The sequence below is a fragment of the Pelobates fuscus genome, chromosome 2, assembly GCF_036172605.1.
Source record: "Pelobates fuscus isolate aPelFus1 chromosome 2, aPelFus1.pri, whole genome shotgun sequence".
NCBI lineage: Eukaryota > Metazoa > Chordata > Amphibia > Anura > Pelobatidae > Pelobates > Pelobates fuscus.
The window spans coordinates 169,185,486-169,200,501 of NC_086318.1; the positions used below are offsets into that span (position 1 = coordinate 169,185,486).

Sequence of the window (15,016 nt, forward strand, 5' to 3'; positions counted from 1 at the left end):
TTAACACTATAGGGTCTGGAATACATGTTTTTCCACTGGTGACTATAGTGTCCCTTTAAAGTTCAATTTACAGAGGAGGAGATAAAAATTTTAACATAAGTTACATCTGATTGAAAATTAAACCATTTTGTTTTCGTGCAGGCTGTGTAAATTACAGCCGGGGGGGGGGGGGGGGGGGGGGGGTGGCTAGGGTTGTATAGTGATTGTATGCCTAAATGGCAGTGATTTGAGCAGTGAAACTTCAGAGGCATGATCGATACATAAAAAGTGCTTCATTAAGCTAAAGTTTTGGTGACTATAGTGTCCCTTTAAATCTCCCATGTGGTCCTAAACCCTTGTTAGTGTCTGTCCCCACCATTCTTTGTAAATTCAATACTGCATTCACACTAATGTAATAAAGCTTTGTAGTGTTATTGGTTGCTATCCCTGGTCCATACTTCTATTGGTTGACTTGGGCTCACTGTGCTGTTTGGGATATGCTAAGAGCGGTCAGCTGTTGCTCTCAGCCAATCAGTAACTCCCCATTCACTAAACTGGCTTGGAAAGAAACGTACCTAAGGCCATGGTGGAAATCAAGAATATAACTACATTAATTAAAAGGCTAAGAAAACATGTGAGGTATACAGGGTTATTCACTAAAGTAAGAATTCAAAGTGAATTTCAAATTTGAGGTAATATAGGCAAACAGAAAAAATGTCTTCAAGTCGGTTTTGCTTTAGGGTTTGGCTACTTTGGCCTTAAGTTTAAAATACACTTTGAATTCCCAACAAGTCTTACTTTGGTAAATAATCTTGACAGTGTGCAGGGAGTAATGAAGCAAAACAAAGGAGCACCTCTATAGGGTACCATTTGGGAGATAAGCATATTTATGTATTTTTCCCCACAAAATATCAACCCTTTGTCAAAATAGTTCATTAAATCATCTGCTTTTATACCATTATCTTAAAACAAATAATTTAACTTAATTTAACAAATACTAAAAAAAAAAAATATATATAAATGCATTTTTGCATGTTAGGACCACACATCTGCAACAATAAAGACATGCAGTTTGTTTAGCTTATTAGAAACAAATTAAGTAAGTTAACACAAATCATCTGTAAAAAAAAATGTTTTAATTCTGGTCCAAAAGTTTGTCTTTCATGTACAATACATTCTTCAGATTACAAATCAATTAGGAAAATAGCTAAGATATGGAATTCGTAGAACTAGACTTCTTTAACATTAAACTACTTGCTGCAGTAAAATTATGTTTGTAAATTTTTACTTTTACTTTTAATAATGGATTTCTGATATAACATTTTAGTGGTACATGGGTTTTAAAGTAGCTTGTTGTGAAAAAAATCACAGTTAATTATATCTGTACAGTTCACAGATAGATAAATATAGATAGGTGACACATTATTGAGGATATAAGATTTTTTTCAAATGTCCAATTTAATGATTGTCAATAGTCTTTCTAAAGTCAATAATACTTAATTTACAAATAAAAAGAGGTACTTGTGTTCCTATTACACTGACAATGAATAATCTTCCTGAGACAAGAAAGACGGAAAAAGGCAAAGACTGTTATCTCATGCTCCTCATAATAATGATATTTTAATAGTTTGGTCCTTTTCTAAATGGATCTCTTCCCACAATTGCACTAAAACATAAAGATGGGTCACAAATTCCTGTCTCTCCAGGTGGACCTTTTGCTCCAGGCATGCCACGTTCTCCGTCTCTACCAGGCAAACCTTGTTGTCCAGATTGCCCTTCTTTGCCGATTCCAGGTGGTCCCATGGGCCCTGGTAAAATAAATAAATCAATACATGCATCCACCTTTTCTTAAGGGGACGCTATAGTCAACAAAACAACAACATTAGCTTAATGAAGCAGTTTTGTAACTAGTTCATGCCTCTGAAGTCTCACTACTCAATTATCTGCCATTTAGGAGTTAAATTATCTTTGTTTCTGTTTATGCAGTCCTAGCCATACCTCTCCTGGCTGTGACTGACCCAGCCTGTATGAAAACAAAATGGTTTCATTTTCAATTAGATGTTACTTTACAAGTTTTTATCTCATTCTCTGTACATTGAACTTTGATCACATACAGGAGGGTCCTGCAAGGTCTAGCAACCTATTAACAGAGCAGGAAATAATAAATTCTAAAATAAACTTAATGTGCAATAAAGAAAGTGAAAAAAATTAGATGACTCTTTACAGGAAGTGTTTAGGAAGGCTATGTAAGTCACAGGCAGGGACGTGTGACTAAGGCTGTATAAACGAAGTGATTTAATGCTTAAATGACAGAGAATTGAACTGTGAGACTGCAGGAGCATGAGCTATACATGAAAACTGTTTCATTACGCTAAAGTTGTTTTTGTGGCTATGGTGTCCCTTTAATATATTATTTCATTGTTTGGACTTACTAAGAATTTTAACCTAATGCATTGCCACATTAGGTTAATGTGATAGTAAAAGCCTTTAAAGAGGCACTCTAAACATGACGCAGTGCTCCATGTGCCTAAATGCTGTCCCTTAGACTGACAATTGTAAGCATTGTCCTTTTCTGAGTAATGGCAATGTTTGCATTTGTCATTCTTTATACCAGTGAAGGCTAATCACCAGGGAAGCGCCCAACTAGTTTTTGTTGCACTGAAATATTAAACTATATAAAAAAAAATTCTGTTGGAGTTTTTAAACTTTTAAACATGTGTTGTTTATGTCCTTTTAAATATTAGTACTGCCGTTTCCCTCTTCTCCTTTCTCATTATTTTCTTTTATTGCTGCTAGGGAGAGTAAAAAAAAAAAAAAAATCATGAACAGATTAACGGTCGTTTGCAAAAAAATCTGATTAACTCCTATGAGAAGTTATGTGAGCCAGCCACCTTTTCATCTCAATGAATCCTTTTCAGGTAGCAATTATGCTGCCTTAAAAGACAGGCTTGCCTACTGCCAAAGGCTGCTCACAGCAGGTGGTGGAGTTGGGAGAACTCCCCTTCCCTTGGTGGAGTCTTTGCTTGGACTCCATGCCTGATGTGCTGTTTAAAGGGATTCTATAGTGCCAGGAAAACAAAGCCGTTTTCCTAGCATTGTAGAATCCTACAGTGCCCCCTTACCTCGGCCCCCCTCCTGCAGCACTGAATGGGTTAAATCCCCATCAGTCACTAACCTGAATCCAGTGCTGATGCCCCCGGCGCTGGGTCAAGCTCCACCCATGCTCCTCCCAATGGCCGCACTCACATTAGGATTTCACCATAATAAAGCATTATTCAATATAATATATTCCTATACGGAATAATCTGATGCTAGAGGTCCTCATACTGAGCGTGAGGACATGCAGCGTCAGATAACAGACCGAAGATCTGTTTCAAATCTGGAAGTACCTCTTCCACTAGAGGTGGAGTTAACCTTCAGAGGTAATTATTGCAGTTTCTCAGAAACTGCGATAATTACCACTTTAGGGTTAAGGGACAATGGACATTGCACCCAGACCACTTCAATGAGCTGCAGTTGTCTGGGTGCCTTCAGTGTCCCTTTAAGCCTGGTGGTTCTGCTGCTTCATGCTTTGCAGACACTTCTCCCCTGCAGACACTGATAATTGTCACCTGGCTTCATGCTTTGAATTCCTCCCTCATTCTTACTCCACTGTGGTCTCATCCATGCAGGAACTGAAAGCACTGTTCCCCAGCCAGATAGGACTTAGTCTGATACTCTGCATATATCAATTGAACTAAACTGTTTAGTATTACTGATTGAGTGCTATTATTCAAAATTTATGTAAGAAATTTAAAAAAATAAAAATAAAACAGAAATTATTTGTCTTGCAATTTTGTACAGGATACTTTTCTAGTTCCATAATGTAAACATGTAAAAATAATATCAAAGAACATATAGTACGGATTGTTTTCAATTGTTGAATAATAATCATAATTAGAAATAGATAGCTCTATACAAGTATATCTAGTATACTTATATCAGTATTGTTTTACATTCTTTTATCCTTACACAAATTTTGAACAATAGCGCTCCACCTTTTCTGTTATTGTTTATTTGTCTGTTATCAGTGCATGGTGTGATAATCACAGTTGGGTGAGCTGCACCATGTGTTCTTAAAGGAGAAGTATTAAAAGCTATTTTAAAAGTGCTTTTTGCATATATTTGGTTTTATCTGTCTTTTAGGAGTTATGATTCTAGGACTGCATAAACAGGAACAAAACGGATTTAATTCCTAAATGACAGAGAATTGAGCAATGAGATGAAAGAGGCGTGACCTATAAAACAAAACTGCTCCACTTTAACGCACTCTCTACTTATCTAAACCTCAGCTCAAGCCAGAGAAGCAACAAAATGTTAGATTCCCAGAACCTTGTACTCAATGTCCTGCAAATCACATGCTGACTTTACACTGCTGTTATGTATCATATTGCTACCTGTTTCTTTAACCAATGAAAAATTTGAAATAAAGAAAAAATAAATAAACTGCTTCACTAAGCTAGTTGTTTTTGTGCCTGTAGTATTTTTAAATTAGGCAAAATTCAACAGGTTAGGAGCAAAGTTTACAAAGAGGGGTGGCATCAAATTACTGGGGTGGAGCCTAGTGCTAGAGGAGTACTCCAGGCAGACACAGGTCCAGGTGTAATGTGTAGGCTATGTCATAGATAGTCGTGATCGGTGGGTTTGTTTATTCATATTCTTTAGTTTCTTTCTTAACTGTACTCTTTTGACATATTGGAAGTTAGATCTTGTACACACTAGCAATATCTCCAACACTGAATATGAATACACACCTGGTATTCCTGGTGGACCCTGAATTCCAGGATTCCCATCTCCTTTATTTCCTTTTGCACCAGGTTTCCCAGGGAGTCCTGTTTGTATTAAGATACATATGGTTTGTATTTGGAACTGATAATATAAAATATGAAGAACTGTAACTGTATATTAAACAAACCTATTTGTAGAGCGAAATCAATCATTATACATATGCATGATACAAAATGAAGAAAAAAAGAGTAGCATTAGAAACTTACATCACTCTATCCATTAAAATAGTGCTGATATAGATATATATCAATACAATAACCATAACATGGTTTGTGCTCTGCAATTAACGCCAAGCCTCAATAGCAAGCCAGTAACCAACCTCATGCTGATGAGTTGCATTAACAACGAAACAGCTGTCCATGAGTGGTTCACTGGCTTTGCATCTCTTCCTGAGTTGTGTTTCAAAGCTGTTGTATACCTCAAACATAAACTCCAATTTTGCTGAGTATGTAAAACCTCTTTGGTGTTCCTAACTTTAAAGAGATATGGACCTATAGCTTCATTATCACTTTATCACTCTTAGTGTATATAATTGTATGACTTTTCCAGCTACATAATGACAAGCATTTCCCTACTGAGGCCAACAGGCCAACCGGTTGGTTTATAAAAAGAATGATCTGTTTTATTTGCTTTTCCAAGATTCTACTGAATGTTTTCAATCAACATTTTTTCCATTGTACTAGACCAGTGGTTCCCAACCCAGTCCTCAAGTGCCCTCTAACAGTGCAGAATTTAGGGATTACCCAGTTGTGTCTACGGTGTTTTTAAAAAAGAAAAAACACTTTAGACATAACAGAGTAATCCCTAAATCCTGGGCTGGTAGGGGGTATTTAAGGACTAGGTTTGGGAACCCCTGTACTAGACTATTTGTAAAGTAAAATAGTAAACCAGCATATTAGCACTTGTATGTTTTAATAATTATAAAGACTAAACACACCTGCAGGTATTATCAAAATTGAAAGTCAGCTAATACGGGATATTTCAAACGAAACTGTAAATTTGTTACAAAAAAGAAATAGGTATAAAAAGCCGATATGATTATTATTTTTGCAGAAAACAAATCCAATCTGGAAGCAGAACTAAACTCATTATGAGTGTAGTTCTGAGTCATAATATACACAGACAAGAAGATGTGCAAACATATTCGAAACATTATTTTTATTTTACAAATACCTTTAGGTCCAGGTAAGCCTGGACGTCCTGGATGTCCCACAAGTCCAGGAAAACCATTTCTTCCAGGTGTTCCAGGTTGGCCAGCTGGACCTTCATGACCTATTGGCCCTGGAGGTCCAGGTATACCATGGGATCCTTTCTGAGCTTTACAGTGATAACAATTCTGTAGTCTTTCACTATGTAGTAGAGATGGCAGCTGAGCTGATGTTGGGACAAAATAACGGACAAAATAAGGAACATTATTCATTATTAATTTTTTTTAGTAGTGAAACATTTTGTAACTTGCTTTACCTGTGCAAATTATCCACATGTTAGGACTTTACAATTTAATACAGATTGCTCAACCCATTCTGCCGCTCAGCATCCTTATTTTTCTTTCAGTCACTCATTTTTGTCAGTCCTCAATCTATTCAGCACACTGCCTTTTTTTTGTCTACTAGATCTATGGTCTCAAACATCCTGTCATATTTCAAGCCTCTTGTCATATTCTCTCTATAGTCCTGGGACAGAGGTAGGCAACCTTCCGCAGTCTATATGTTGTGGACTACATCTCTTATAATGCTCTTAACGCTGACAAAGCATCAGGGGAAAAGTAGTCCCAAACATCTGTTTGCGTTCGGTCGAATGTCTGTTTGGTTCAAGCAAATTCCAATTTGGAAACCAAATTAGGTGAACCATCCAAAAGAGGTGCAAACATGGGCCAATGTGCTGCAAAATATAGGCATAATATAATATTATGTAGATAGTTTGCAGTACAATGCATTTTTTTTCTGCCAATTGGGTCACAGATCAATTGAGAAAATGTAACATAGTGGGAAAAATAGTTGCAGTAAAAAAATCTATATATTTTGTATTTATTAAATAATTAAATGTTGACTTTTGACGTTTCCTCCTCTTTTTTTGCTCTATAGCACTTCTCACTTGATCTGTGAATAATATCAACATTAATGACTTCAATCATCTTTTTTTCCATTAGTCATCTCTTTTTTGGTGCCACAGACAAAACTCATAAGATTGATCCCCCCCATCTCCCTGAACATTTCCTGTTTAGACAGTCCAACATGTGGGTACATTGCAGTTCAAAACTCAAAAGGTTAACGGGAACAGCTTTAAAAGAATGAGCTATGTAATCCAATGTAATGTCAAAGTTTTTATAGTTAAATGCTCTTGAATATATAGGTGGCCCATCAGATGTCTTTTAAATAAAGTCATATTTGTTCACATTTTGAACAATGAGCGTATACAGATTTCATGAACAAAATGTCAAAATGTCAATGGTTAATATTACATACCTTTTACAAAATCTAGGCAAATTTGTCTTATGAATGCTTCAGAGTATTCTCTACCCTGTAACACAATTAAATTACAATTCTTTATTACAATATGTAAACTTCCAAATTGCTGCGAGCATAAACTAATTTACATACCGGCCGTCCTTCTTGTCCTGGTTGTCCAGGCAGTCCTCTGTCACCATTAAAACCTCTTGGACCAGGTGCACCAACTAACCCCATATTGCCAGGTTCTCCTTTTTGTCCATTAGAGCCTCGTTGCCCTGTCTCTCCCATTTCTCCTTTCTAAATAAACAGTAGATATAAGGAAGGCAGAAACATTTAATGGAAGATCAAATTATCAAAAACACAATTCATGCAATAACTAGCTCCTTAGTGCTTGTGTTAAACGACATCACATATATTCTGAAACAACACCAGTTGTTGAGCGCACTAAGAAACTTAGATAACGTTCATGCATAAAGAATAGAATGAACAACTAGAAATAACAAATGTTTGTTATAAACAAAACTGAACCATTACCAACTACATGTTTTATTCATTTAAGCTATTTTTTTTTTTTATTCTTTATTTGGTTTCTGACAGTTGTTGCGTTAATACAGTTACATTTCAGTATGTGGCTTTTGCAGCAGCCTGATGTTGGACCGTATAAGTTCAGTGTCTGTCAGTTTTTAAAAAATGTTTGAAGTGTAACAAAAATAGACAAATGTACGTAAATGAAGAAGAGAATAGTATAACAAGAAGTGAACAATAAGAAGTACAAGTGAGGCGTGAGTTTTCTTTGCATAAGGCGGGAGCCCGTGTCTACCACCTCCCTCCAGTAGGTGTTTACTTTGGTGCAGTGCCACCACATGTGTGTGTATGTGCCTTTTTCGCCGCACAAGTGCCAACAGGTGTCTGAAGGGCTGATTTGCATGTGGCACTGTTTGACTGGAGTTGTGTAGCACCTGAACATTGTTTTGTAGGCTGGTTACTGTAGGGAGGTGCATATAGATGTTTTAGCACATGCTTCCCAAATGTCTTACCATTCTGTCCCCTCTAATGTGTCTCCTAGGTCTGCCTCTCACTTGTCCGTGTATGTTATGGTTCCCGAGGCTCCAGACTCAGTGCAAATGTGATTATAGAGCTGTGAGATTAATTTTGCCGGCATGGATTCTTTGAAGCAGATGTGTTCAAAGATGGTTAATCTTTTAGCTGTCGCTATTTTGACCGCAGTGGTTTGTGCAAAGAGGTATTTGTTTTTTTTTATATGTTTCACTGCCTCCCCTTTAATTCCCAAAGTTTATGATTCAACTGCACACCTAGATTTGGAGATATATGAGAAGGAGGTTGTATCTTTTAGTAGATACACTGTATTTTATTCCCTCATCGTCCTTCACTTCTGAGTACTTTTGCCAACTAATACTAAAAAAATAAAAAATCAGCTCTCAACTAACTCCTCCACACACACATAAAAATTAATTGAACCTAATTTTCTCACACATCTATACCATGAAATTCCCTTCTAATGTACCATCATCGTTAAACATTGTCTCACAACTGTAGCTCCTGAAATACCCAATACATATCATACGTCCCAAACTTAATTGAACTTCTCTACCTTCTCTATGAAGGTGGTCTACTCAGCATTATTCCATAACAACACATATACACATATACACATATATTTGTTAAAGTGAGACTCTTTACTGTCGGCTTTCAAAGTGAATTTCCACTGTAAGGCCAAAATTGGAAAAATTCACTCTCCAAGTTAACTTTAAGCTGGTCTAAAATTTTTAATTCACGTTTATTTCCCAACAATTCCCATTTTAGTAAATATGCTCTATTATCCTTAAGCTTTGGAAAAATTCTACTTGCAATAAGATTTTACACACAGACTGTTGTAAGAAACATAACAAACCAGAGCATGAATTACATCTGTGAGCCCAAATCCCAGGCACCACAGAGAGAACTGTATCAAGTATGTACAGAGAGACACATATTAAAATTATATATGCGTATTATATGTGTTATTGGACATTATTTTGCTGCAATAATGTTAAAGAAGCTAGTGTTACTACATATTAATATGTTCCCATTGGTATATTGTAATAAATACAATGGTATGTAATATTTGGCAAAAAAAAAGTATATGCATATATAAAAAAAAGAAAAGAAAAAGAAAAAGTAATGAGTATATTTTGTTTCTTACAGTTTTTATAAGCTTTACTTTTTCCCCAAATGTCTTTTTATATGCTAAAATGAATTCATTTTTATCCATTGCTTTAATTATAATCCAAGCCCACACATCTCTTTCTTCATAAACCGACCTCCTTTCCAATATAAAACCCCACTTTAGTCAATTTTATAATAGTATCAAAATCCATTCAATCACCAACACTACACATACTATATATATATATATATATATATATATATATATGTATATATATATATATATATATACATACATAAACACACAATGTTGTTTTTATTGCTAATAATACAATTTTAATCGTTCTGTGCTTGTGTTATGTATGGCTATGTAGCACAGCTTTGCAAAATAATTACAAATTTGGAAATGAGAAATGAGCTGCAGTTTCCATTCGTAGAAGTGGAACATCTGAAGGCACAACATTAAATGGAAAACATTGTCAATTCTTTATGTCTCAAGTCCGGAATATTATTCCAAAAAAGCCCTTAATAAAATATTTTTTTTTTAAACAGGAGGGTGCCAAAAAATATGTTAATTGTTATGTATATGTGTAAATTTGTGTATATGTACCTGTTTGTCTGTGTGTATCAGTGTGTATGTGTACTTGTAAAGACAAAAAGAGAGGTGATTTTAAGTAGTCTTATATAATTTTAGAATGTATGTATACTTGTGTCTATGTGTATCTGAGTGTATGTGCGTGTATCTGTAAGTGTGTAACTGTACCTGTGTATCTGTGTATGCACAGATATTAACACACAAACATATACACTTAATACTAGTTAATTCCTTCATTGTGCAGTATTTCTATACACAAACTTTGTGACTTCCATAGATGTGCTACACAATTATTGCATGGTGTGAGACCGCATTACAGAATTTGAAAACATGCTATACAATATAAATTATTGTATTTCATTACATTACCCACCTCTCCTCTGGGGCCCATTGCTCCAAGTTCTCCCTTTAAATAAATAAATAATATAGTATTAATATATATATATATCTCAATCCCTAAATGTACAAATGTATTATTAGATAATCCCAAATCATCTGGACCAATATTTTTTATAAAACATTGCCTCTTTTGACTTCAGCATTTAATGAGATTGCATCTACAGAGGAGGCATCCGAAGAATTATTAAAAGCTAATATTATTTCAATTCTAAAACAAGATACACTCTCAACAGTGATATCTAATTACCAACATATTTCGTTAAGAAATGTAGATATTAAATTATATGCTTCTATTCTGGCTGAAATAATTAAGAAATTCTTATCCTCAGTTATACACTCTGATCCAATAGGTTTTTGTCCCTGGTAGGTAATCCTGTAACAACACTTATAGAGTAGTTGATATTCTATATCTGGCAGAGACTATGGTGTTCCCCCTTCTGACCCTGTCGATATACACAGATAAGGCTTTCGACAGGGTCGGATAGGACTTGGATAGGACTTTGACTTCTTTCACCTTTGGATCAATCGTGCAATAAGAGCACTATATATATGGAGTGATGTTAAGGATTAAAATTTTATTTTCAATAATGGTTGTTCTAGGGTTTATCAACAAGCACTAAGTCAATGGAAAATGTCAAAATGGAGTTCAATTTGTCATATAAAATTCATGAGGGCTCAAATATTAAGATCTTGGAGATGGTAATTGTAGTGGAGCTCCCTGTACCCCGGCTGGGTACCTCTGCCAAAGACCGCTTCCAAGCTGGAACCGGGGAAAACATCAGCACTTCTGCCCCATTTGCCATGGAGCCTCTCTGTCTTAGAACAAGAGGGGACTAATCTATTCCTGTCATACTTACCCGTTCCAGGGCTACCCGATCTGGTGGCAGCTCAGACGCTCTGCGTGCGCATCTATTTGTATGAAGTCACCGCAACGTCATAACGGCATGACTCAAAGTGCCGCACCAATGTGTTTGCACAAAATGCAACTCTCGAATTCTACTTTTGGTCGAATTCGGGTGTTTAGGTGCTCTACTATGATGCAGACCAATGGGATTGTTCCCTGGCTTTATAAACCAGACCCTTTCAGTTACAAGTTGCCCTGTTGTGGTTCTTGTTGACCCAAGAGTGCGCTTTATATTATATTTGGATTTCTTGTTACTGACTTTGGCTTGCTTACAGTTTGTGCTGTACTCTCCTACATTTGACCTTGGCTTTCTTCCTGACTACTCTTTACATTAAATCCGTCCATTCTAAAGCCCAGTAATACGTTATACCTCTCCTTTAGCAGATTAGGGTCTGTGTATTTTGGGTTCTCCTACTTTAGTTCTGACAATATCTTCCCAAGGCCTGGACAATACACAATCCCGGGAGCTGTAGTCCTCACAAGGACTTTCCAACAAAGATAAAGATAGGACGTGCAGGTATAAGTTCAATAAGAAAATAAACAATGCTTATTCACACTTTATCATCAATTAGAGTGGATTCCACCTGAGTGAAAAAACAATATATAGCATAATACTGTTTTATGTACAGGATTGAGAATAGGTGTCAATTTCACACTCACACTTTGCAGAGCCAGATATAGTAGGCTCTGACTTTCAAAGCTTTTCAAAATCCCTTTTGATATTTTCTCCTCCTCCACTTCTTAGGAATCAGCAGGATAATAACACCAGTATAGAGTGGGGATATTAAAAGAGTAAAACAGGGATATTAAGTACATACAAGGATAAAATGGATAGTCCAAATTAGCAGAACTGACGCGTTTCGACCCATCCGGTCTTTCTCAAAGTGCATATCTTCCTTCTCCGTTTCCTGATTCTTATACCCGGCAGGCGTTTCAATTTGGTGCCCTTAGTTCATGTCACCGTCCTTTTCCCTCAACTTCCTGTTTACGTCCATACGCAGAGATGACATATTAGAATATAACCAGAAAAAGAGGAAAAGGAAACGGAAGCAATTCCATTGAATTTTAATTTTAATAAAACGTGTTCTCAATAGGAACTGGCATTTACTGAAGCAGGACAAATATATTGTACCATATATAGGGGATAAGCCTAGGGTTATATTTAGAGGAGCACAAAACCTCAAACAAATTTTAACTTCTAGTTTTATTGAAAAAACTGATAAGAATTTGATTAATATTCAAAAGGGTATATTTAAAAGTTTTAACTATTGTGGAAATTGCATGGGATGTAGGACATCTGAAGTAAAAAAGAAAATGTTGTCCTTCCACTTATACACCAATTGAAAGGAGTATAGGATCAATACATTCATCACATGCAAAACAAGAAATGTTGTATATGTGCTCGAATGCCCCTGTGGCCTACAGTATGTGGGAAAAACATCTAGATGTGTGGCCACTAGGGCGCGAGAGCACATATACAACATTAGAAGAGGTTTTAGAAATCACAGTGTTTCTTTACATTTCCTAGAACGACATAATAAAGATCCAGAGGAATTACATTTTATGGTATTCAGACCATTACCAGACATTGGAGAGGGGGTGACATTAATTCAACCCTTAGTAAATGTGAGATGGGTTGGATTTTTAATTTAGATACCTTATCCCCCAATGGGTTGAATATGGATTTTGAAATGAGTGCATTAATATAACTGTATATATTTTTGTTAATTATTTTTCTATTTTAACTATATATTTTTGTTTTTATAAAATCCTATTCACCTTATATGTTTTTTTCTTTAAGAAGACCCCCCTTTTTAGGGTATCATACATTTTAGAAAAATATTTTTGTTCTTAGGTATTTCTATGTATAATGTAAGACGCTAAATTGAGAATAACTAGTAACTTTAAAGGGACACTATAGTCACCTGAACAACTTTAGCTTAATGAAGCAGTTTTGGTGTATAGAACATGCCCCTGCAGCCTCACTGCTCAATCCTCTGCCATTTAGGAGTTAAATCCCTTTGTTTATGAACCCTAGTCACACCTCCCTGCATGTGACTTGCACAGCCTTCCATAAACACTTCCTGTAAAGAGAGCCCTATTTAGGCTTTCTTTATTTCAAGTTCTGTTTAATTAAGATTTTCTTATCCCCTGCTATGTTAATAGCTTGCTAGACCCTGCAAGAGCCTCCTGTGTCTGATTAAAGTTCAATTTAGAGATTGAGATACAATTATTTAAGGTAAATTACATCTGTTTGAAAGTGAAACCAGTTTTTTTTTCATGCAGGCTCTGTCAATCATAGCCAGGGGAGGTGTGACTAGGGCTGCATAAACAGAAACAAAGTGATTTAACTCCTAAATTACAGTAAATTGAGCAGTGAAATTGCAGGGGAATGATCTATACACTAAAACTGCTTTATGTAGCTAAAGTAATTTAGGTGAGTATAGTGTTCCTGTAATATGGTGATTTGAAATAAGGTATATGGAAATTTATAACCAGTTACATGATGTATATTGTTTAGATACAATTTTTATTTATAGAATAATGCTCTATTTAACCCCTTAAGGCCCAAACTTCTGGAATAAAAGGGAATCATGACATGTCACAAATGTCATGTGTCCTTAAGCGGATAAGTTCCAAACAGTTAGAAAGTGGAAAGTGTTATTGCCAGGACTTTCTATGTGATATACCCAGTTTAAGACCTGTCAGCAAGTTCCGTCCTCCTCCTCGCCTCCCAGCGGCAGCATGTATAACGCTTCACGCTGGGACCCCGAGCATTTATGCGAACGCCGGGGTCAGTCACGTGACCCGGCATTAAAGACGCAGTACCATAATCACAGTGGGAGGTGTAAATATCTCCTACGTGGTTTTGTTAATTCTGATTGGAAGTTATCCAATCAAAATTAGGCACATGATTTATATACTTACCTTTCCTGTCTCTCAGTGCCCTGTTGTGGTCTTGTGATACCTGTATTGCAGTTTGCTCGTGTTTCTCTCTGGTTACCGATTATTTGGCTTGTTTTTCCGATATTCCTGTATTCTCCACTCCTTTGACCTCGGCTTGTTTCTCGCTCTCCTGTTTTCTGGCTCCCTTTACTTGGCTTGTCTCCTGACTATTCTTAGTGTGCTTAACCCAGCCATTCTAAGGACCGGTATTGCACCCTTCCTGTGACCTGTTAGTGTGTTTCCCGAATCGCGACACAAATATGGCGAAACCTACGTACAGAACACAGCTGAGTTACATCCGATACTAGGCGGAACTGATCACGTCAGACGCAAGCAATTATGAACAGAGGTGGATATACATAATTCCGTATGGACGTAAACAGGAAGTTGAGGGAAAAGGACGGTGACGTGAACTAAGGGCGCCAGATTGAAACGCCGGCCGGGTATAAGAATCAGGAAACAGAGAAGGAAGATATGCACTTTGAGAGACCAGACGGGTCGAAATGCGTCAGTGCTGCTAATTTGGACTATCCATTTTATCCTTGTATGTACTTAATATCCCTATTTTATTACTCTTCATTTTATTAAAGTTTTTTAATATCCCCACTCTATACTTGCGTTATTATCCTGATGATTCTTGGCACCACCGGTAGTATCCTAAGAAGTGGAGGAGAGGAGAAAATACCAAAAAGGATTTTGAAAAGCCTTAAAAGTCAGAGCCTACTTTATCTGGCTCTGCAAAGTGTGACT

General features: G+C 36.4%; 1 protein-coding gene across 1 annotated transcript in view; it reads right to left on the bottom strand.

The window, feature by feature from the left end:
* Positions 1-1,399: 1,399 nt before the first annotated feature.
* The window catches only part of COL21A1 (collagen type XXI alpha 1 chain), a 406,528-nt gene continuing 392,911 nt past the window's right edge, over positions 1,400-15,016 (bottom strand). The window contains exons 25-30 of the mRNA XM_063442941.1: positions 10,391-10,423; positions 7,407-7,553; positions 7,272-7,326; positions 5,980-6,180; positions 4,773-4,850; positions 1,400-1,787 (exon numbers count right to left, since the gene is read on the bottom strand). Of these exons, the coding sequence (XP_063299011.1) occupies positions 1,600-1,787; positions 4,773-4,850; positions 5,980-6,180; positions 7,272-7,326; positions 7,407-7,553; positions 10,391-10,423 (702 nt within the window). The 3' untranslated portion in view covers positions 1,400-1,599. The remainder of the gene's footprint in view (positions 1,788-4,772; positions 4,851-5,979; positions 6,181-7,271; positions 7,327-7,406; positions 7,554-10,390; positions 10,424-15,016) is intronic.